The sequence below is a fragment of the Rhopilema esculentum genome, chromosome 9 (genome assembly GCF_057945365.1).
Source record: "Rhopilema esculentum isolate cy_ngs chromosome 9, ASM5794536v1, whole genome shotgun sequence".
NCBI classification, from domain to species: Eukaryota; Metazoa; Cnidaria; class Scyphozoa; order Rhizostomeae; family Rhizostomatidae; genus Rhopilema; species Rhopilema esculentum.
In genome coordinates, this window is record NC_142823.1 from 11683305 (window position 1) to 11708823 (window position 25519).

At 36.9% G+C, this 25519-nt stretch overlaps 1 protein-coding gene and 2 pseudogenes across 1 annotated transcript; 1 reads left to right on the forward strand and 2 right to left on the reverse strand.

Moving 5' to 3' along the window:
- The first annotated feature begins 2949 nt into the window (after window positions 1-2949).
- Window positions 2950-3950, forward strand: LOC148959676 (uncharacterized; annotated as a pseudogene).
- A 107-nt stretch (window positions 3951-4057) lies between these two features.
- On the reverse strand, window positions 4058-5925 carry LOC148959677 (uncharacterized; annotated as a pseudogene).
- Window positions 5926-18145: 12220 nt separating this feature from the next.
- LOC148959678 (uncharacterized) lies at window positions 18146-22527 on the reverse strand. Its single transcript, XM_089110203.1, has 2 exons — window positions 21159-22527; window positions 18146-19438 (listed from the first exon to the last, which is right to left on the reverse strand). The coding sequence occupies exon 1, from the start codon at window positions 22280-22282 to the stop codon at window positions 21188-21190; it is 1095 nt and encodes a 364-aa protein (XP_088966329.1). The 5' UTR covers window positions 22283-22527; the 3' UTR covers window positions 18146-19438; window positions 21159-21187.
- Window positions 22528-25519: the final 2992 nt, after the last annotated feature.

Genomic DNA, 25519 nt, shown 5'->3' on the forward strand with positions numbered 1-25519 from the left:
TGTGCTGGGTGTTCTTTTAAATTATTTTTGGACCAATCAATATCCGGCAAATTAAAGTCCCCGCACAACAAAAGGTTTCCCCTATGAAGATTTGGTATCTTTAGTAAGCAGTTCTTGAGCTCCTCTATGCATAGATTTGATGAGGGAGGACGATAAAATGCACCAATTATTGCAGGGATAGTATTTTCTGTCAATAATTTTACCACCACGAGTTCACAAGTTGTCGATATATCTAATCGAACAGATTTTAAAGTTTTCTTAACAGCAACAAGCATACCCCCGCCATTTAAATCTCTGTCTTGACGATATACATCGAAATCACTCAGGCCTAATTCTGCATCCTGTACACTGTTGTCTATTTTAGTTGCGCATGCTATTACAATATCGATATCGTTATCTATAATAAATTGTTTTAACTCCAAATGCTTAGCGAGAAAGTGATTTACATTGGCGGTTAGGACCTTCAGGGGACCCATAGGAGTGGTGCTCACATCCGTCTTATGTGAATTAGCTAAAGAGACTGGACTAGAACATGTAACAGGCTCACCTAAAGGATCTGAAATCGGAGAAAAGTAATTGTTGGACTCAAAAGTAAGTGTCGGCGAAAAAAGTGTTTGAGAAAAATTAGAGCTGTCACAGCGTTCGCAAATCCATGAAACTCTTGAATCTTCAAAGTGGGAAACTGTACTATTTATTCGCGCATAAGTGATGTGAAACCAAGCATTGCAAACATCGCAACAAATAACGCTTTCATTTACACGTACGCATGCATTACATAATCTGCAAGTATGCCTGAGGGACATGTTTGCCCCAGGATTTGGATGAATATCGCCTGAGATCAATAAAAGTAACAGGATTATTTGCTTGTGTTTCCTTGCCAGGGAAACAAAAGGTAAATGAAAGTGTGAAGAGAGAGAAATAACAATTTACCCGATAAGGTTCATTACAATAATCTACATTGAAATTAATGAAGAAGGTTTGAAAAGAATAATGCCAATCAATGGACACATGACTGAACTGTATGAAAAGAGCTTTGAGTAGAATTATCAATAACAGCTTTAGCTTGTAAACATGGTTGAAATTGGAAGTTGGGCCAATTTTAATTTTGAATTTATTAATCCTTTTTGCCAAAATAGAAAAAAAGGTACTCAACAAAAAACTTACATTTCCGTGAAGTCTATGTTCAGAAACCATTTCAGCAATAATAAGAAGGTAACAAAACACAACTAGAATCAAAACTTTCCATGGCTGCTCTCAAAAATGTGATAAAAGGCACTCAAAACCTTGACAACATTCCCAATTTTGGATAACGTGTCCACTAATTCCTTGAAGGAACTTGGGAATTTCAGTGAACCATTTTGCATCTTGACGCCAACACAGCAGTTTATATCAACAAATTTTATCAGGATTTCTTTCTCCAACTGCTCTCACTGCTTTATAAAAGCTTTGATTTTCTTGGGTTAAATTGACACTGATGGATAGCTTGCCCTTCTTTCTGTTTGAGTAAACTAGGCATCTGTTTTTCCAAGAACTAAACCAAACGATCACCTGTACCTTGCCTTCGTTCACCTTACCGATGCGATGAGCTCGCTCAATTGCATCTTTGGGAAGGGATACTGCCAATTCTTCGACAAAATATTACAAAGCCCATTGCTCCACAGTTTTTTCATGGAAGCAGGATTTCGAATCACCAAAGATGCGAAGATCTAAGCGTCTTATGTACTGTGCCAGATCATTGACTTCGCCATGAACCCTTTCAACTTTCTCTTCCACAAGAACAACTTTTTCTCTGAAGATATGCATGGAACTTTCAATGTCACTTTTCGTCGGGAGAGCGTCTAGTTTGCTGTTAATGGGCGCCAGGAGGCGCTCAATAATCTTTTCTATGTGTTTAGTATCCATAGCAAAAAAGTTCAGTTCAATAAATGGTCTGAGTTTACATAAATGAGTTTACATATGTGTTAGAAGGAGAGCGAAGCCAAAACACGTCCTACTCTGAAAACGACATTCGAAGAGGATAAACTCAAAAAAAATGAAATTTAGGGACAAAATTAATTTTTTTAAATTATGAGGATTGATGAAATTTAGGAACGAAATTAACTTTTTTAAAATTATGAGGATTGATGCCGCTCTCCCTGGGATACATGGTGAGGTACATGCACTTATATGATGTGTTCAGTCGAAAAGTAACATCAATCCTCATAAACGTGAAAAAAATGAAATTTAGGGACGAAAATGATATTTTTTAAAATTATGAGGATACACCAATTGCATATCCGTGGCCTCATATCCACGCAGAGGACTGGGCCGAGTTTTTGGGAGAAAAATTTCACCCACAACAAGCGTACCGTTGTGTTAGGAGTGTTTGTTGATGGTGATCGCTGGTGGCTGGGAGATTTCTCGAGTCCTGATTGTTCTATTTTCGTCGTTTATCTCCAGTAGTGCAGTCTGTAATAAGGGGAGGATAAATTTTCAAAGCTCCAGCAAATACCTGTCGTAACTCTAGTTGTCTGTCTAGCAACACGAAAGATGGTGAATGGAAATTGTGCAGTTATTGGTTGTATGAACAGTCGATACAAACTCAAAAATTGGGAGAAAAGTAGCTGCGATGAACACTCAGGACAACCACACAAAGATTGTCCTTGTGCTTGCCCATTTACACTACATGTTTTTCCGAGCATTAAGCTAAATTTGGAGAAGAGAAAGGAGTGGACAAGACTAATGCGCTGAACAAGAAAGGGGAACAAAGAGTGGACTCCTGGCCAGAGCGACACCTTAGTGAGAAGAGCTGTGGAGCCTCAACCAAGTTCTTCAACTGCTTGTGTTGCCGATGATGATGATCACAATAGGCCAAGGTCAGACCACAAGATCTTCAATGTCCTAGAAAGTCCTTGCAATGAGGAGGGTTGCCAACCTTATGACTCAGGAACACCCTCGGTCAAGGAATTAATGGGAAAAATTTCAGCCATCACTAAAGAAAACAACAACCTCAAAGTGGCTGTTGATAAACTTTCTAGTGAGCTTGAATCTTGCACTTTGGAGAAAAGACAGGCCAAGTCACTGGGAATGTCAGCAGATTGCATTAAAATAGATAGAAAGATGAAGTTTTTCACTGGTATTCAGACTGTAAAGATGTTTCATGCACTGTTTTCAGTTTTGAAGCCATATATGCCAAATTTGGTTCTTTGGTGAGGATCAAAAACCATATTTTCTCACAAAGCCAAAACACATGGACAGAAAAGAACAAAAACACATAAACTGACAAAGAAAGATCAATTTTTGCTTGTATTGATGCGTTTAAGGCTTGGCTCACTACTTGCTGCTCAAGAATATTTTGCACATGGATTCGATTTTTGAGCACTTTGTTAGGAGGTCCATTAATTTCATGGCTTCCAAGTGCAGTAATACAGACAAATTTGCCTCATGCTTTCAATGGAGCTCACAGCAAGACAAGATGCATCATTGATTGCACAGAGATAATTGAAAGACCAAAATCACTTGATGACCAGGCAGCAACCTGGTCAGATTATAAGAAACATAACACAATAAAATATTTGATTGGAATTACTCCATCTGGATTTATTTCCTTTGTCTCCAATGGTTATGGGGGAAGGGCTACTGACCAACACATATGAGAGACAGTGGATTTTATAATTTGCTAGAGTATGGCAGATCGAGGTTTTCAGATAAGAGATGATCTGCTTCATTTCTACTGTACTTTGTATGTCCCACCTGGAGCAAGGGTCAAGTCTCAGATGACAGAAAGGGAATGCAAAAAAACTAAAGAGATTGCCAACTTAAGAATCCATGTTGAGAAAGCAATCAACCGAATAAGAACTTTCAGGATTTTAAAGAACACTCTACCACTTACAGTACTTCCATTTGCTGATGATATTATGAGAACATGTGCTGCAATTTGTAATATTCAGCCACCTCTAATTAAAGCTTAATCAACATGATTAACAGTGGAAAGACTTAATTTTGTGTTTTTTAAGTATAATTAGCAACTAAATACTCATTTTGATTTGAATTTTAACTAGATTATAAATAAACTCATTTATTTTTGTAACACATATGGAATATATTTTGACAGATAGAACTCTTTCAGTAATAATTGTGTTTCACTCCAAAAACCCCTATTAAAATTAAGTTTTTCTGTGAAATTTCCATGTGAAGTCCAAACAAAAAAGTAGGTTCTTGTCATTTCTGTAGCAGCCATTTGTACTTGGCACTGGGTAGAGTACTTGTGCTTCCTGTTCAGCATGACTGTGGAGTCCTCATTCAGCATCGTATATGGCAAGCATACATTGGGATCAGTTGGGCTAGTATGGGAGATTGAAAAGGGGCAATTTACTTCAAGGCATGACTCTCCACAACAGTCACATACAATTATTCTATCAGGACTAGCTCCAACAAAGGGGACATCTTTCCATAGGAAAAGACCACAATCCAATATTTTTGCATTTTTGTGCTCTTTTGAGTATGTGGAAAAGAATGCTGCCACGGCTTCTGCTTCCATTGCTCGGCCATACTTATTGCAGGCAAATCCATGTTTAGATGTGTTTTCCCAGATACTTTATCTATGACCGAAATAAAATCTGTTTCCTCAAAATTTCTTTTATAAGTGACCATCCTACTCATTACATCATGAGCTTTTGAAGCTGTTATACAGTGCTTCCTAGCTGAAAACCAAAAAGCATTGTCACTTTGTCCTCTTGTTGCTTTTTCAATTTCCTCCTTATGGTCCGCAAAATATTCCAATTTGGAAATAAATTCATTTAAATTTTTTACGCTAGCTAGGACATCATCAAATGTTGAAAGCAAATTCCCTGTCATATTTGCATTGGCTAGTTTGTCTTCTTTAAGTTCTGAAGTGAAAATGATTGAATCTTTTTTCTCACAGACAGATCTCAAGGCTGTTGTAACATCAGCTAATGTCAGGGAACTTTCAAAGTTAATTATTGGCTTGTAATTTTTCTTTGGAGATGAATTTAGTTTCTTCAAAGTTTGCCCCCTTCTGCCAAAATTTCCCCGAACAAGCTTCAAGTCCTTGACTTTCACCGGTTTCACATCTTTAGCATTTGGAAGCCACTTACAGGGTTTTGAAGTGGATGCTGAGTTGGAAACTCCCATTCTTACAGCCGCCTCAATCCTGAATAATGCAGCTGCTACATGGTAACATGTTTGACCCATTCCAGCCATGAATGAGCAATGTGCAGCCATAATGCCCCCTGTAGCTTTCTCTAGACAAACCCACAACTTATGTGGCACGTCAGAAAGCTTTTGTGAGGGTCTACATGTTGTTTTGAGTAAACAAAGTGGGCTATCATCAGAAATTTTGTGGAAGCTGAGTGGCTTTAACCATCCTTCTTCATAGTACCCTTTTGGCGTTTTATAGTCTGATAAATCCTTGCTTGAAAGCTCACTTGGGTGAAAAACCAAGAAGTGGAATATATTGGGGTACAGTGTGCTTGGCCAATCTTTCACCCCTTCCTTTTCACAAATCCACCCCTCATCTAGCTTCAAGGGATCTGGAATAACATGATTTCCAAGATCATCCGAAACAAAAATATTGAGTTTGCTGCTATATTGTTTCCCAAGAGCAGCTTCAACTTCTTCAGCAGTTTGCACAACCTGCACATTATTTTCGATAGCAACAAAGGCTCTTGCAACAAGCTCTTCCTTTTTTCCGCTGACTTTCAATCCACGAAGGCGGAGAAAGTTCTTCAGTTCTTCAACCTTCATCTTTGAAAGTAAAGCAAAATCCAACGTCACTTCTGGAAACTGATGTGGGCCTAAACCTCCAATAAGAGTTAGGACAAGTAATTGCTTGAGTCTTGAAAAATTTTTGTTCCTGTTGGTGAGGTAAATTGTAGAAAATATAACAAAAACACGAAAAATTTCCCATCCACCAGCGATCACCATCAACAAAACACCCTGAACTCAACGTCAAGCTTGTTGTGGGTGAAATTTTTCACCCAAAAACTCGGTCCAGTTCTCCGCGTTGATATGAGGCCGAGGATATGCAATTGGTGTATTGACGCCGCTCTCCTTGGGATACATGGTAGGGTACATGCACTTATGTGATGTGTTCAGTCGAAAAGTAACTTCAATCCTCATAAACGTGAAAAAAATGAAATTAAGGGACGAAAATGACTTTTTTCAAAATTATGAGGATAACTGCCGCTCTACTTGGGATACATGGTAGGGTACATGCATCAATCCTAATAAACGTGAAAAAAATTTTGTTTAGGGGGGATGGTTAATATTTTTATTGTCGTTTGTTTAATGAGCTGAAGATATTGAACAATCATGTTTATCCTCTAATTATTTTTTTCTCTGTTCGAGTTGGGGCACATAAACATACTTAAAGTAATGGGAAACATAAATATACTTATACGGGTAGGGGCTCATAAATATATAGGAAAAATAAAAAAGACATTTTCAAAAGGCAACGTATGTTCTAGTAGGAATTAATTTATTAAGATTTAGTTAATTATTACCAAAATCATGATTTTTTGTGGTTATTTAATAAAACACCGAAAGAAGCAGCAGCGGGGGCTTTTTCGAGGAGGCCTAATCACAATTTGTTGATTTAACTTGGAGGCTTTTTTTGGGACTGTTAACTCTAGGATTTCCGGAATCAGACAATATCCCTTTTTAGATCAGTGCAGACTATATTGATCGGCAATGATGATCACCCCAGTCTTGGAGATGAATTTGACTCTGTTGTGGATACAAATACCACGGAAGGCGTGAATTGATAGTTAAACAATGTCCGACATAATTTTAGATTGACAATGGTTACTACTTTATAAGACGAGGGGACTTGGTAGAAGTCAGTATTTGAAAATATCTTTCTTTTATCCGACATGGAAGAGACTCAGTTATCAGGACCATCTGTAAGCAAGTATGTATATTTTAGCTTTGTTAGTTAGAACATAGTTAATTTCTTTAAGAGAGATTTCAACAGTCGTACATTCTTCTTTGTTTTTTATAGCTCATAGCTTGCTTGAGATTATTATAAAGATTGAACAATCTTCTCTCATTCTTTAAAGTAATTCTCTTTGTTTTTGTTCTAGGTTAGAGGAGGCACTGAAGCCATACTGGGAAGATGGTATGACTGATCTCAGTTCGGAGGAGGGGAAAAGGATTGCTGCTGTTGCCCTCAAAGAAAATGAGTGGATATCAAGGAAACAATTGAAGGTTATGCTGCCTTTCAAATAAGTTGTAATCAATCCACAAACTTTCAACGCCTAGGTAATGTTTCGTCAAAGAATGGCAGGATTGCATCAAAATATAATAACTATTATTTTATTTGTTTTAGACTTGGATCAGTAACTACAAAAAAAAGCTCAGTGTCAGAAAACAGATGAAAACAAAGCCAAGCAAAATAAATTTGAAAACAAGAAAGAGGTCTGCTAAAGATTTGCTAAAGATAAAGATGTTTCAAGAGGAATATTTAAGAGGTGCAGGCCTATTTCCTAAAGGATTTTATAGAGAACAAAGGGAAGTTGACTGGAATTGGACGTAAGTGGGAAAAAGTTAAAGAAGATCCGATAGGTTTCAGAGATATAAAAAGATGGCTGATGAGGTCAATACCCAGGGAGTAGCATTAAATGCAAAAGAAAAAGAGCTGAAAGCCTTGAAAATTCGAAAAAATATGCAATTTCAGGTATAAATACATTATAAGTGTTCAGTTTAATTTCGCCTTTGCATTAAGAGTAGTAACATTCAAAGAAAATTTAAAGAAGAATCTGTTGTATTCCAATCACAAACCTTGTTTTCTTTAACATATCTTTAAAGTAATGACCATTGCCTTCCAATACTTGTTTAAATCTTGTTATAATATAGAGTTTCATTTCTGATATGCTGGATGATACTATAGATATATCAATTATTTCATGATTTTTGTGATGATGCATTATTGATTTTCTATATAGGCACTGGAACTGCAAAAGCTTGGTTTTGAATTCTTTGGGATTATTGCCAAGCCAAACAGTAACTTGATTGCAAAGTTTGGTTCAAGAAGAGGAAAACTCTTTTTGGAAGACAAAAAAATTTGTTGGGAATTTGCCTCTGAGATAAATGGTAAGTCAACAACAATTTAAGTAGACTCCACCTACAGTCCATTTTAAGTGGCTGATGGAGTGACAGTCATTTAGAATTTAAACCCGAATATGCAACAATATGGAAAATAATCAATGTATCTTGATTTACAGTCATATTTATTAACTCTCTTGTGTTTTCAGTCAACATTTGGATGACCAGGGTCTACTGTACCAGCTAAATATATATGTGAATGCAAGACATGAAATAATAACATTGAATTGTTTAACCCTTTTAATACTTCTTTGTAGTAATTCCTTTTGATTTCATCTTCCAAAACTTCTACTCTTTGATTCTTTTAAAGTTAAATTCATTGTACATTTGCAGTTGAAAAGAGTGAAAGAAAAAAGGACCAGTGGGAAAATCTTTGCTCGCTCTGTCTGTCTGAAAATCAGTCTGTAAAATTTGACGCTACTTCATACTCTAAAATTAATTACACAGCATATATGTTGAATGACACGTACTGCTTCTGTCTTTTGCAATGCTACCCGCGTTGTAGACAAGATATTCAAAGGTGTTGATGGCGTTTAATTGACTGATTCCTCATATGAAAATGAATTTCTTCTTGATTATAGAAGAAAGCATCAAATTTTGCCAGGTATATATTCAAAAGAATAATATAAAGCCCTGTGTTTGATTTTTACAAAAGCCAAGCGGGATGTCAAAGTGGGGGTACAGGGGCTACAGGGGCATGGTACCACCAACACTTCGCCAATTTAGAAATGATGCATTTCTAGCACCAAATTTTAGCACCAAAGTACTTTGTTTCAATAGTTGTTCAATACAGTAATCTACCAGTAACTTTAGCCTGTTAATGACTTTGCATTGAACCTTTCAAATAATTTTCAAATAAGGATTCATCAGCAAACTCGCACCCCTCAACTCAAGCATACCTGGCGTTATTATTTCCTTGCAGCTACTTGTTTTCCTTTTTTCACTCATGACAAAACAACTACAGTATCTGAATTACATTTAGTCCCATGAAATGTAATTTACAAGAAATGCTTATTCTCCAACCCTAATAGTGTACAAGTTGCTTGAAAATACATTTATCTTTAGGGTGTTATTGCAGAGAGGAGCGAAAATTTAGGTAATTGAAAGCCTTGACATTTTCAAGATTCAGAAATAATTTTATTGACACTTTTAAGGCTCACTCAAATTATCAGGAAATTTTTGTTTTTTACAATGATATTTATCAGATATGGATATTGTTGATTATAATTAATGATATATTGTTCTAAGGTCCAAGTCATTTTAGAAGGTACCAGGGAACTACAGGCGTTTTGCTGGTGAACTTATAATTGCTGAAACAAAACTGTCTGTGAAAATTATCATTTATCATTTTCTTGACGTACTTTCTTTGAAATTAGTTCCTTTTCAATTTTGACATCTCAGGTCTGTTGCAATGATGTACATGTAAGTACAAAAGATCATGCACGAAAATTTATCATCAAAACGGTTCATTGATAAAGAAAGATATTGCTTTTGAAAAACTAACAGCAAATTGTCATATTCCATGTTTCATTCCACTGCATGAGTTGATAATATTGATAGAGAAGAGATAGATGACTGATGTGTTGAAAGACTATCTTTGATGTGATACTCTTTTACTCTGATTGTGTCAGGTGACTAATCAGGGGGTCTCAAAAAAGACAAGAGATGTATTAACCTTAATTTGCAAGAATTTACAGAAAGTTTTTTGCTTCACTCTCAAAAGACACCTGTCACTGGCACCAAATTTAAAAAATTGAAAACATTGAAGAGGACACTTTTGATGATTTTCTTGGTAAGAGATGTTTTCTAAATTTGCCTTTAATAGGCTTAAAACAGATATGTTTTAACTCTCTGCTTCTATTGTTGTACAGGATTTCAATTATCCTGAATAGTTTCATTTTCAGTCTGCATGGAAAATGGAAGTTTTCTTGACTAAACAGACTTACGTTTAAAAAGTTTCAGGATTTTTTGATAAAAGAGTTATGTCAACGAATTATATTCCGTTTCGCCCAGATATGCACATTATATTTTCTATACACAATCTAGGTTTAATTATCCTCAAAAATTCTTTTGAGCTGGAAAAACGCCAACTTTTTAATTATGACCATATTTAAAAATTACGAATATTTAATAATGATTCTTAAGAATATATTGAATTTATAAACAAAGTATGAAGAAGAGTTGAATGGCCTTGAAATTATTTAGAGATCTCAAAGCACATATTGTTTTTCATTTGCATTGCAACGAGACTTCTATAAAAAAATAGTACATGAAACAGAGTTTGCCAAACAAGCGAAAAAAATTACAGTAAGATATTTACTCATGCTGCTTTTTTACTGCAGAGCACCATAAGAGGTGAAAATGATGTTAACTATTTTTTACTAAATTAGCCTTTTTTCTGCTGAGCCATCCGTGACAATTAAAACCTATTGCTTTGCATAGCTATAGAAAATACATCTCGTCTCTTGACGTTGCAACTTTTTTTGTCTACGAACCTCTGATGTTGGTCAGATTTTTCAAAGATTCAAAATCCAAAATGTTATTGGGCAATCAATTTCTACGATACTTGAACATCATGAAAGGTCTAACTCACTGTTCTTGCATGTTAAAGTTTCTCTTGATCCTTGTGTGATTTCAGCAGGTACTATAATATCTGGGATGCCTGGACGGAATTAAGGCAGGAGGGGTAATATTGGTCCTGAGGGCAAGCCATATATTCTTCTAGTAATATAATCGAGTATTCTTGGTGGCTGGGGGGGGGGGGTTGTGTTGGGGTGGCATAATAAAATATCAATATGAATATGTGCCACCCATACAGCCAGGTCATTTGCCATCAACGATTCTAAACAAAGGGAAAATGTTGACAATACCCTCCATACATACATTCAAGTGAATATTGAATTGCCCTCTCACTTTACACAATGTCTGGTTTTATATAAATCATGGCGGTTATAAATAGGCTGGTTGTAAAAATTTATTTCCTGCTACGTTTTACACTTCTTAGTTTCCTGGAGTACTGCTGAGGGGAACAATTCTTTTGTTTTTCTACTACTCTTTTGCCATCAGTAACCCTTCAATGTTGTCTTCTTTTAAAATTTTGTAATTGAAATTAACTTAATGAGATTGGTCAAAGTCGCCCCCCTCAATGTGTAATAGAATTAGTCTCTCTCCTGTTAACCTTGTTTCGCTTATAATTGTAATCAAACTGCCAATCACACATCAATCATAATCTGTCAAATGTAACTTGTATATAACGTATGATGAGTAGATTTGATGAGTAACTTGTATATAACGGGATGTTCCGGGTTCCCTTCCTGGCTGAGCCCCCATTTACGCCTCTATTATGTTTAAGGTGCAAAAGGACAAGTTAGGAGACCTGCTGTCGTATTTCCTTCTTATCTCAAAGATGAGCAAAGATACTTTGCACTTTAGCATAGGCTGGCTGGTAATCCTGATGTTTCCTGGGAAGAATATGACATTTCGCTTTATGTTGCCCATGTCTTGAAGAAGAAGGTTCCAAAACTGCTACAGAAAACAGATTTTGCAATATGTGGAATAAGTCTGTTTGTGAATTCCCAGCTTGCAAGTTTCGAGACAGCAAGTGCCTTTCAACTCAATGCTGCTCAAAATCATAGGGATTTCATTGCACTTCTCCACGAATGTACAGGCTTGCTACGAGCACAATGTTGAATTCCTCCAGACCAACAAATCTAGCACCTCCTATCAATTTACTATGCAATGCAACAACACCCCCACTGAATCTGTGTAAAATTTTACCCACTGGTCTCTGGAAATGCAGCATTCGCTTGAAAAGCTGATTCCAAGAATTTCTGCCTCTGCTGATGGCTTGCAAATGGAATCGATTCATGCCTTCCTAATAAAACTTCAGCCTGCCATCGCCAAGCCATTTCTTAGCTGAGAAAGCCCTTTCTCAATATTGCCTCTACCATTGCAGCCTTCAAGCGCCAGGAATGGTTTTTGCCGTCCCAACCAACATCCACCACAACACTGTTTACTGGTCCTAAGCTGCAGTTCCAGTCAGAAAAGCAATGTACCAGCATTGCTATTTGTAGAAATTTTAACAAATTTTTGCAATCTCACTGTGAACTGCCTGATAATAACTGCAAGAATAGATTTTTGCATTAATGTTCAGAATGCCAGCTCTGCATCATTTTTCGAAAGGCCAGTAGTTTAACCTTAATGCAAACTCTCGCAATACCATTATCAATGCATTATTTTAAGATAGATGCCTTGAAACAATAACCATACTTTCGCTTTCATTCTATAGATTGAAATTACAACTTTGTTATACTCCCATTCCTTAATATATGTTTCGGTATCCCCAAAATTATTTGTTCTACACGTTAGAAGTGAAAAAACATCTATTAGGACAACTGGCAGAGAAGAAATGAATTCATATACAGAAATTTAGCAGTTTTAGCCAATCAATTCTATGTTATAAATTCCATTATTACTTAATTTTTTAATGTGCTTATTAAAGTTGGGATTTAAATCTACTTAGGGCTCTTGAGTGCATATTGACTTCTCAGTGCCAGAACTTAAGTTGATGAATGAGGAGGAGCACTTTATGGCAAGGAAAGTTTTGAAATGCATTCAAGAGAAGAGTGCTTCAATCTCTTGGATTCAATTAACTCTGTGTAGAGCTTGCTACCATATGGTTTTCTGTGGCATGGATGACAAAAATAGAGCAAAATTTGTTTTCTGCTCGAATGACATTAACTCCAGGTAAGTTGAAAGAAAAACTTCTTCTTTTACCTTTGATCCTCACAATCTGCGAGGTAACACTTGTCAGCTACAGTCAGATAGTCGTAAAGATTAACTGTTCATTGCTCTGTTTGGTTTAAGTACCTATATTATTTATGGTATATCTTGCAAAGTTATTGAATGTACATCAGTGGCAAATAATGATCACTCAAATTTATGTACGTTAATTTTGGTAGCCTTTTCTGAACATTTTCACCTCTGGACGACGTCAAAAATTGGAGCATCAAAAAGGAATTGACATTAATGTCCAAGACATTGTACAAATATTGCATGGTGGGCTTTCCTCAATGTCTATAAAGCTTTACATCAGGTTTGTTTTAATTTTGTTTTTTCATATCACTGCTACTCATTTTATTGGCATTTTCAGTTGTTTTTTTCACCTCATTTGTGCTCAGGGGTTATTCTAAAGTGGTCTTGTACCATATTGTGGTGTTATAAATCTTATTTGTGGTGTTGCATTTTAAATTTGGTGATATTGTAAAATAATCGACCCTGTATTAGTTTATTAGTTTCTCTTCCTCTATTAGCTTTTGTTTTTTTTCAATTCCAGCCACCCATCACAGAATTAATAAAACACTTGCGCAAGGGCCCAGGTGTTTTTTCGTAAGACACTGACTACCCGGGATGACCTTTCTAACACAGTCTCATTTTCAGCTGAAAATGCTGGGACAGGGTTGTTTTTTCTGGCAGCGGCTTTTTTGGCTGTCCACTTAGATTCTTTTTCTAGTAGAGGTCAGATTTGTCATGGAAATTGAACTTTTGGCCACTCCATAGCAACATTCTCTTGAAGCTCAAATTTGGAAAAAAACTATTATTTTAGGACAGATTTCATGTCTACAGAAATTTTTTCCAGGAAAGGGTCTAAAACATTATTGTGTAAAACATACACCACTCCTCCCCACAACCCCCCAATCCTCACAACTCCCCCCTCCCCAATCCACCCTCCCCAATCCTCTCCCCCCACATAATTGTTACAGGTTGTATTGTGTCCTATAACTCTAGAGTAATCCAGATACTTGAGAGCGAAAGGTGACTCATAGATTGACGACTGGTGAGTGAGGCTAGCAATTGACTATACAACTTATACAAATATGATTTCGAGGTTAAAATATTTCAAGGTTACAGTTACCTTAAGCCTACTACATCATGAAGAGAGCATCACATTTCGAGCACTTACAAATTGGAATGGAAAAGTAGGTAAAGATTTTGCCTGGTACAAATAATAATGATTCTACTTCACATGGATGTTTTCTAAAGATACATGCACTCATTAGTTGCTCAACCTTTTACGAGTGCGGCTCTGCAGCTATCATCCTAGCCAACACTTGCATAGGATACAGATATAAACTTATGCCAGTTTCATATTTTTGATTACGACATCTGTAAAATTGACCACGTCTTTATGCTATAATGCCAGTTCCCAAATGTCTAAATCCAAGCATATTCTAGCATGCAATTTGATTTGCAATTTGATTCAAGCATATTTTGGTGCCCTTATAACACCAGAGTAGTGTCTATATTGTTTTTACAGCTTTACCCTATTTTTCTCATTTGTTCAAATCACAGATATAATTATTATTGTAAGATTTATTACCTTTTGATGTTTTTAAATTTGGAGAGATTGCTAGCATTGTGTTCTGGTGGTTGCAAACTTGGAAAAAGCATTCAAATTCTACCTTATATCAAGTTTCAAGAAACTAATGGCCACCTTGTCAGAATTAGGAGATACTTACAAAGTAAATCTTCCTAAGGTTGGTAGTCTTCGATTCAGATCCCAACGCCACAGGCCATGCACTGACGCACAAAATAGAAGAGAAGATTCTTCCCTATCTGAAAGCCTATGGTATTTGGATTTGGGATTTGGATTTGGGGAACATAGGGGGAAAATTTTGAAATTTGGCAGGATTGGCTGGAGAAGTTCCCAATTTTCCAAACATTGGGACAGACGATATAGAGGTGGAAAATGGAAATAAAATACTTGTTTTCGAAAACAAGGACGATGCAATATGCACCTTCGAAGATTTAAAGAAAGATTCTTGCACTGGATGGAGATGTTTTTATAAGGAAGTGGAATTTGGTAAGTGCTTATGCAAGGCCTACAATTTGAAATTTAAATTTAACTTGTTCACTTGTTGGCATGCTGCGGCAAAAAAGTTTCAGTAAGCAAAAATTAAATAGCAAATTCTTGATGAATCATATCAGGCAATGCTTACTTAAATAAGTCAAATGATCTGTCTAATTAGAATATTTATTACTTAAAATATTTGAAATAGGTGTTTGAAAATTATATAAGTTAACAGGATCCGAAAATCTTGAAGAAAATTAAGGGATAATAAAAGTAGAAATACGGCCTTTTCTGCATAAACCTATAGATGGTATTCTTCTCCGTAGAAAAATAGGTTGAGGAAATCCTAAATTCTGGCAAAGAAAAAAAAGGACACGATGGCAAGTGACTGCCAGGAATGGATTCTCATTCCCTTTTGATGGGATACCTTTCCCTTATGCTGGAATTGTGAGGTACATGTGTTGCCAGGGTGTGGACCTTGACATGGCCAGAAAAATTGCAAGGATGAATAAACAAAATGAAATGCAAGTTAGATGTTATCTGGAACATAAATGGAAAATAAGTATAGAAATCTAGGGAAACCTACACTCAAAGAGGTTGCCCTCTTTGAGTGCCAAGTGCCAAGTGCCAAGAAAAAGAGCATTTGATTTCCCTAAACTTGTTTATTATTGCAAATTAGTGCAAAGATGAACTTTTTATTGCAAATGTTTCACAGGTACTTCAATCATCATGGCTCAAATTTGGTGTTTTTGCGACATGTCTATATTGTTTAGAAATAGGCAAAAATCAAGAATATTCTTGCATTTACTATTTTCACCATCAAATCTTGGTAAATTTTCCAACATCTTCCAGTTAAAAAGTCATCTTATAACTTTTATGAAACTTACTATGGCCAACTTTCAGCCTTTCAGCCTGTGCTTTAAAAAATATTAAAATTTTTTGAAAATCATTTGCAAATAGCAATGCTCAAACCTTAATAACATTGATTGCATTATTTTATAAAATTTAAGTTTACAATCTATTGACTTTTGCTGTGTTGTTACTTTAGAAAATTACTGTGCATCAGGCTGTATCAAGACTGCTTGGTGCTATATCAACAGAGCTTTTTATGTTTTTGCCTGAAACTAGGAGTTGCAAATTGGAGCTGTCCTCGTCTAAGCACTAAAGTATGCTATCATTTCGATGAAATGTAGTCATGAAAGTTATCAAAACTGTGTGCATAACTGAGTTTGAAATAATGGGCCAAGTGGTAGTTTTTAAAAAAACTGTTTTTGGTTTTAAATTTGCTAGTTTCCTTTGGGATATTTATATGAAATAATCTCCAAGTGCAGGAGGCTGGAGATTAAAATATTCTAAGGCACTTGATCCATACAAGCATGTATTGGCATTACGAAGGAGAGCACTGACAATGTAGAACTGACCCACAGGACTCAACCCAATTTTGTGATTTTTCTTGAAGTCCATGAATTTACCCTTTTGTGAGTGTTGTAAACAGCCCTTTGATCTTGTTTCAGCCTGCATATGGGTCTAACTGTACCGTCAATAAATCCCCAGCACTGCAGCATGCCAACAAGCTTGTTGGAAATCATGCTCAACTGGGGAACTGGTCATCCAAACCTTTGAATGAAATCGCTGTATCTGCAAGGCGACGAAGGAAAATACAGAGTGCTTCAAAGGAGTCAAAAGCAACACCATTGTAGACTCTAATCTCTGGTGGCAGATGAAGTGCATCTAGCAGGGTGTAAACCTCTTCCTTCCTAAATCGAAACTCTACCTTGCACTCGTCATCATCCATCCGCTCCAAATCAAACCTTGCGTAATGCCAATACGAAAAGTACGGATTCCTATGGACATTTCTATCTGCCAGGAAAAGTAACTCCTCATCATCGATGAAACCAGCATCATTGTAGGAATTTCATTGACTCGATCTATGTAACAATGTTGCCTTTGAGTCATCGTACTGAGATTTCGAAACAACAACAAAAACAAAATGGGACACTTCTGGGACGATGTGACTGTGCTAGTTTACAGGCTCCCTGTGAGTCGTCGTCTTGAAAAATCATAAGCTCTCTAATATGCAGAGTGTTGGTTGAAAAAGTCTTGGCAAGGGTTTCAAAAGTCATCCAGTCTTCATGCTTGACCAAGTCATCTTGACTGATATCAACAAATGGGCAAGAGCATGACACAACTGAATCGTTGCCAGAAATGGAAGTTGCCTTTCGTGAGGAAATGAATCATATCGAAAGCCAGGAATCACCAAATGGAGATGAAACGAACATCCATCAGGACCCGAAGACTGAAAAAATGTGTCAACTGAAAAATCGGAAACAAATGCACAGGATGAGTAGAAGAAATAAATGTGTCCACCTGCTAAATGTTTTGTAGAATGAACATTAGGTTATAAATACCAGACTTTTGAGAACTTAGAAGAGAGATTGAAGAAAGCTATAAAGTATGACAGACAAAATCGATCCATGTCCAATGGGTTGCCATTAAGAGATATCACATGCTCACCAGCAAAAAAGGCAAAAAGAAGCAGAGGAATAAAGAAACTTAAACTTAGAGAAAGTAAGAAAAAAGTCTCGAAATTTAACAAGCCTGTTGGAATTTTAGCAGAAAAACAACAAACGGTGAAAATAAAAGGAATTACCCTGTACAAAAATGAAAATAAAAATGTCTTAGCAACCAAAGTAGCAGAGGAAAACTCCATGGTTAATAGAAATGGAGGTATACTAACTGGAATAGATTCAACCAATGTTGATGAGATACCTGATATGGCAGAAGATAAGTCTTTATGGGTTGAGAATAATGGCATAAAATTTAAAATTAGACGAGACTTACCTGTAAGTTGAAGTGTGATTGTAATTCTACCTCATCTTCATGCAGGAACGGAGGTATAACATGAGAAGCGCAGCGCATGCGTAACTGATCAGGCTTTAGAGGAAAGTCTGCACATACAATAGCATCAATAAGTGACAGTATACATAAAGTATGGGATGGGTACTGCAGGGGAGGGCATGTTATACCTCCGTTCCTGCATGAAGATGAGGTAGAATTACAATCACACTTCAACTTACAGGTAAGTCTCGTCTAATTTTAAATTCTACCTCATCTTCATTACGTCACTTCGGATAACATGAGATTTTAGAGTGTATGTGTCAGACTTTGAACGGAAAGAAAGAAATCAACATGGGAAGTAACCATGAACATCTCAACCACAACAATAATAACTGAAACAAAACTACTAAACAGAACATCATTTTTTCAAACATAATAGTATCTATCAACCAAAGCAAATTTAAGCATTCAGTATAAACTGTCCAAAATTAATGTCATCATACTTATCAACAGTTTTGTTATAATACTTCTCAAACGTTGTCTCATGAGTCCAGCCTGCTGCCTTCATAATAACATTTATTGGCATACCATTACATTTCGCATACGATGTTGCTGCAGATCTAATGCTATGAGCACCAATAACATTGATGTCCACTCCTGCATTAGACAAAACCTCCTTACACCAACGGCTAACTGTACTTCTACTGACAGGCCGAAAAGGCTTAACGGTGCTGATAAGGAGTTTCCGGCATGTATTTCGCAGAGTCTCTGTCTTTGCAAGGTGCAGGTTATATTATTTATTATGCAAAGGTCTTTGTTGTCAGGAAAAGCAAGGTATTTCAAGGGTTGTAAGTGTATTCCTGGTTTGGTGGTTTTTAAGATATTGTTGACAGAAAACGTACATGAGGACTCATTTAAAGACATATCATCAAGTGACAATGCATGAATGGTTTGTATACGCTGACCAGCAAGTAGACACAGCAGGAAAGTTAGTCTCTGGGTAAGCAATTTGAGCGATAGGTTGTCAGCAGGCCCAAGTGTTTGAAGGTAACTGAGAACTTGGCCTATATTCCAAACAGTTGTTGTCTTTGGAAACCAGGGTCTTTTTTCAAACACCCCTTTCATGAACCGCTTCACCAGGTAGTGCTGTCCAAAAGGAGTACCATGCGGGTCCCTGATAATCGTAGACAACGCTGACCTGGCTGCATTGAGGCTGCTGTATTTTAATCCACCTTTATAAAGTGATGTGAGGAATTCTATGCCATGGTCGATATTAGAAGAATATGTGCTGATGCCATTTTCCAGACAAAACTGTGCCCATTTTCTGTGGTGTACTTCATATTGTTTAACAGTTCCCTTTCGCCATGATGACAGGATGATTTCCTTACTTTCTGTAGACAATTCAGAAGAATTCAAATGTTTCCAGACAAGAGGCAAATTAGCAGATCCAGTTTTTTGTGCAAAGGATGAGTTATCTTTGGAAAGTTTGGAAATTTCAGTAGTGTCTTGCTGTGCTTGATGTGCAATGGGGGTACCAGCAACATCTTTGTCATGATTGGATACCAGCTCTGTGTTGGCCAATCTGGGCAAACACAGAGACCCTGTGCCTGTTCCTGTTGAATTTTCTGCAGCATTGGAAGAATGATGCTGAAAGGAGGAAAAGCATAAAATTTTAAATTTTTCCAGCTCATAGAAAATGCATCTATGGCATGAGCTTCAGGGTCTTGTGTGAATGAGACATACTTATCAACCTGAAAATTATGACGTGACGCAAATAGGTCAATTTCAGGATAGAAGTCAAAATGTTTGACAGCCTTCTCAAAACACCTCTATCCAATTTCCACTCCGAATCTTTGGGCTTTTCCCTAGATTTTTTATCAGCCTCTATGTTTAGCACCCCTGGAATATGGGCAGTGCTGACCCAAATGTCCCTCTCAATGGCCCAAAGCCAAATTTTTCTTACTAATGAGTTACAAGTGGGTGAATGGCTAGTGCCCATATTATTTATTGAGCAAACAGCTGTTGTATTGTCTGAATATATGCGAATATGCATGGATTTGACATCCTTAAAGAATGATGTGAGAGCATTATACACTGCAAGTAATTCTAAATAATTTATATGATGTCTTGCTTCGCGGTCATTCCAATGGCCTCCAATTTTAGCGTCATTCCAAATAGCACCCCATCCAGTCATTGAGGCATCAGTGGAGATTATAATAGATGGTGGGGGTTGAGAGATACATTTATAACCCTTTTTTATATTTGACACCCACCATTTCAGTTCTACAATAGCCATAGGATAGATATTAGTATGTTTGTTAAAATCCCCTTTGAATGCTTTCAAAGCACACACTTTGCTGTGTTCCAACTCTCTGTAGTAAAGAGGGCCATGTGCAATACCTGGGAAGCAAGACACAAGCAAGCCTATGGCACTTGCTAGTTCTCTAATGGTACAATCATTTTTAGCTAGCAATCTCTTGCAAGTGTCAGTGACCTTGCCTATTTTATCAGCATTTGGTCTAACAGTCATATTTGTAGAGTCTAAAATAAATCCTAAAAAGGTTATGCTTTGTCTGGGTATAAACTCAGACTTAGTTGGGTGAATTATAAATCCAAGCTTATCAAAACATATGATTGTGTCTGCAACATTAGCAGCACATTCTTCAAAACTAGATCCTTGTAGATAGATGTCATCGATATATGCAGATAGAATGTGCCCTGCCTTGTGTAACTTATGAATTGGAGGCTTTAATAGCTTTGTGAATAGTCTTGGAGCAGGGCCTAAGCCATTTGGTAAGCATGTGTATACATAAATTTCATCATCCCATTCAAATGCAAGGTACTTTTGGAAGTCTTTGTGTATGGGTACTGTGTAATATGCATCCTTCAGATCAATAGATGCCATGTAACAGTTTTTAGTTAAAAGCTGGATAACTGTCTTGAGTGTATCCATTTTAAAGTGATGATAGGCTATAGATTCATTTAGGTGTCTCAAATTCAAAATTAGTCTGAATTTGCCATCCTTTTTGTCTCGCAAAAATATGGGAGATCTAACTAGGTCTGAATTATCAGCACATTTAGTGATGACACCCTTTTTGAAAAGAGATTGAATCTCACTTTCAATTTTTTCCCCAGTACCACTGTCATAGTTGGTACTTATGACTTCCTGTTTAGTAGGGCCTAAGCCTTTAGTAGGGGTCATAAGGAATTCTAACTTCACTCCTGTTACTATCTGTAAGATATTCTTATCAGATGTGATTTTTTGCCATTCATTGGCAAAATGTCTTAGTCTGCCTGCCTCAAACCTATCAGCTTTCATTTGAAAATATTTTTGTAATGACTCTACAATGGTATCATAGTTGCTTACCATGTACTTGATATTTGATAGGACATCAATCATTTCCTGTTGTGTCCAACACTGTACTGTTGTTGCTTTTTCCTGAAGGCATTGAACTTTTGGCCTCGCCCTAAAAAAGACTTTCTGACATTGCGATTGTCATAAGGTTGACGATAACCTGAGGCTGCAGGCCTAGTGGCTACTGCAGAGAGAGATGCACCTTTCCTCAGGTCTTCAAGCTGCTTATTCAAGTCATCCCCAAATAGCAAGCTTGTTACAGGGGCTGATGAGGAGCAAAGGTCAGCATACTCTTTCTTGATGGCAGGTTTAAGCTTATGTCGCCTGATAAGGCTCATTTCGTAGTTAGAATGGCCAAGTAGAGCTGTGGCTTCAATTAGCTGCTCCACCAGAAATCTATGCTCAACCTTACCACTGTCATTTTGAGCAGCTATTAGATGATCTAATGATCTTACAACAGCAATGCAAGCTTTAACCATCGACTCTTGAACATGTGACATTCTCACATCAGCCATCTTGTGTTGTTTAGCTAGGTTGTTCCAAATTTGTGCGTTAACACGAGGAACTGTCAATTTTTCACAGTTTTCTGGTCTATTATATTTAGCCAGTAGTGACTTCAGCTTTTCTGATGGCATTTTTGTTTGCCAGCGTTTATTAACTATGCCAGCAAGCTGATTAGACACTGAGGCTGCCAAACATTCCTCACCATACACTTCTTCATTGATCTCCTGAAGAATATCCCCAGATGTATCTTTGGGTTTTGTGCTGGATGCTGGGGCTAGAAGAGCATCAATATCAGATGCTGGCCCATAATTAATTGGTGAGGTGAGCCTCCTTCTTTTCTGAGGCTTGTCGTCTTCATCAGAAGAGGACCCAAGGTCAAGATCAGAATAATTATCAGGACCTATAGAGCAAGCAGTATCCTCGTCATGGCGTAATTCCATGCTTGTGCCTTGTTGGCTATCAATATTTTGGCTATTTCTGTGGCCTTGTTGGCTAAATGATTCAATAAACTGTTGCATGACCGAGGCCATGCTTGCAATATTCTGCTGTAAAGATTGCAGAGTTGCAGCGTCACCTGAGCAGGCCTCATTACCGCTAGGCCCTGGAGTAGAAGGCTCGTTGCCAGACATCATGCTAGATTGCACCTGAGAAATTAATTAATAGGCCAACGATTACTTAGATAAGTATAAAAACGAGTGAAAGAAATTTGTTCTACGACCTGGTTGCGGAGTTGGTTCTTGATTCCCGAATTGACTGAAGCACGCCTGTTTCAGTTTCGCAAATACTACACACTGATCAGTTACGCATGCGCTGCGCTTCTCATGTTATCCGAAGTGACGTAATGAAGATGAGGTAGAATTGTCAAGACAGCTTCAAGACACACTTTTTGATTGAAATGGTTGGCTCTGTGATGAACATGCAGGCCAAGATCTCCCTAAGTCTTTTGGAAATGGTATTGCAGGGCTCAACAATACAATAGCCATGGCACATTCAAGCTGATTAATTTTGCCAGAGAAGACCATCAAGCATTCTGTGTCACAATACTAGAAGTCATTGGGTTGTATCCTCCTCAATCCATAGGGGCTATGTTGTTGTCTACGAAAGTTTGTCAAGTAGCTAAAACAGAAATTCGGAAAATCAATTGCTCCATATGTATGGCTAATAAAGCAAAGAAAATGGGTTGCGGAATGTCACTGTCATTTTGCAGCAGCAGCAAAGTGGTGGAAAAGACTGTGGTATATTTTGTCTTGCAAATGCAACTGCACTTGCTCATGGCATAGATACTTCCACGGTTTTATGGAATCAGGGGAAGATGAGACCTCACCTTCTGGAGTGTCTACAGCAGAAATAATTGAAATGTTTCTACACATAACAGCTAATATCACCCATGCACAGAGGTTCTACCATCTGAGCATGTTCTGCACCTGCAACAGACACTTTGATGGAGCAACACTCATTAAATGTAGCATTTTGCAAAAAGAAATATCATTTTGAAAATCCAAAATGTATTTCTGCTTCAGCAGCACAAGCTGCTCAAATATTAACTGAAAACATGTTCATTTGTACAAAGTGCTGATGATTTTATATCCATACCAAGATTCAAAGAATATCTCTGTATGTATGCTATGGTTGCTCATGGAAACTTACATCGCCAAACATGACCATCTTTTCTAAAATAAGGTAGATTTCAGTAGTCAATAATTATTTGTCTGATTATACATTATTATATATAAGCTATTATAATATATATTTATTCAGAAGGCCAAAACTGACAGGAGGAAATTATTTTCACAAGGATGCTGCTTAATTGTAAAATTACTGGGTTTACTTTCATTGCATTTTCAGTGTCTTTTCAATAAAGTGTCTTTTCAGTGACAAAATTTAAACAAACATGAAATTAGTTTGAACAATGAAAAGAAAATAAAATGAACCTACGCTTAAAACGTCTTTTTTAATTTCTTGTGAGGTAATTATTTATTCATTTTCGCCATTGGTATTGAAAAGAAAAAGGCCAGGTTACATATCTTGTGAGCCTGAAACATTTGTGAGAGTTACTCGAGTGGTTTATCAAAGATCCCACCACCCACCATGTGAAAAAATTCTTTGAGTATGGGGCTCGCTTACGGCAATTTCAATAAAATCTGCGTCATCGTGTCCCACACTTCTCTATGATCTAGTGCCTACCAAAGCCCTGTGTGCGAATACTGGCTCAAAAACTTGCCAAATCCGGGTTTTTAAAGGAGATGTGATCATTTACTATACCTACAAACTGCAATCAAAAAATTGCCTTGTGGATTCATTTTTAATAAAGAAGCCTGAGCTCATAAAGAAAACATTCACATTTCTCATGTATCCTATAGCTTATTTGGATTTTCACTCTTTTCAAGGTACCAAGACAAAATGGAAGCGTTGACTATGGCCCAATGGTACTCAGCTCAATTTGAAAAGTCGTTGAAAATGGAAGTAGAGTTGTTTACATCTAGTCTCTTTCTTATCTGGTTGCTTGGAGCAGCAAAATTGCGACCTTGAGTAGTTTAAGAAGCTGTTTCCGCACTAGGATCGCTATCATTGAAGTTGGAATTGTTTTATTAAGAGACCATACAAACAGCAGCTAGTGACACCTTCTTTCAGTCTGGACACCTCGCTACCCGTTGTAACAACATACCGTAAATCCACGAATTGCGCCACCTTCAACTAAGCTCCCACTATTGTACTACCAATTGTCAATAAGCCCCCATAGAATAAGCCCCCACTGCTACCAAAAACTATTGAATTGGACCCGTCAATTTAATGATTTTTGCCATCTGAAGTTGCCTTTGGCATTTCATTGAATTGCCACAAAAATTCATACTTTTGGTAATGATTGATTCAATGCTCATAAAGAAATTCCTCCTACAATAAACAAGGTCTTTTAATAATGTCTTCTAAATGTTTACAATAATCTCCCCTCATTTAAGCTCCCCCTCAAATAAGCCCCCATCCTAAAATATGCCTACATTGGGCCAATTCGGGGATTTATGGTATAACTCTCATTCAAAGATCTCACTGACTTTTGACCTTCAATCCAAATAGCGATCAATGTTCTTTCAGCAATTAATATATAAATTGATGTTGAGTAAATTGTTAAGCATTTTTGACAAGATGTTAAATCGATAGCAGTTCAAGCATTCTTTCCTTTGTAGCGCCAAGTGTTTTCTAGGACTTGAGAAACTGCTAAAGCACCAAGCCCACTCCAGTTTGGGAATCTCGTTACATTTAAAGACAGATTTTTCCTATTCAGAAAAACCAGTCTTTTATGTGTTTGAATGCTCATTTTGTAACCTTCTAGAGATATATAATTCAAGAAAAGGCAGACGGCACAAACGTAAAAGTACTGGGCTCATCAGAAAATGCAACAGACATTTGCCTTGACTTACTACGTTTCTATGTTTCTACGCTTCTACGCTTCAATCAAACAAATATTTTTTCAGATAGTTTAGTTTTAGGCTTTAAGCAAATAAAACAAATAATTACCTCTATCTCTCCTCAAACGCCAATAATGATCCTCATTATAACTTAAACAAAATCCATGAGAACTGAAATAGCATAGGTGAAGTACTTCTATTTGTAATACATGGCAGTTGTTACAATTGTTACAAGTGGAACATACTAAATTTGTTGTACCCACACCTCACAAAGTATATGTACGTAAAAGTCAAATTCACAATACTATATGCTTAAATGATTGTTTATGAAATTCTTGTCGAACATACTAAATTTGTTGTCCCCAAACAGGACAATGTATATGAAATTATAAGTCTATTTACATGTTAAAAATCACAATACTATACGCTGAAATGTTTGAATATTAAATTCGTGTGGAACATACT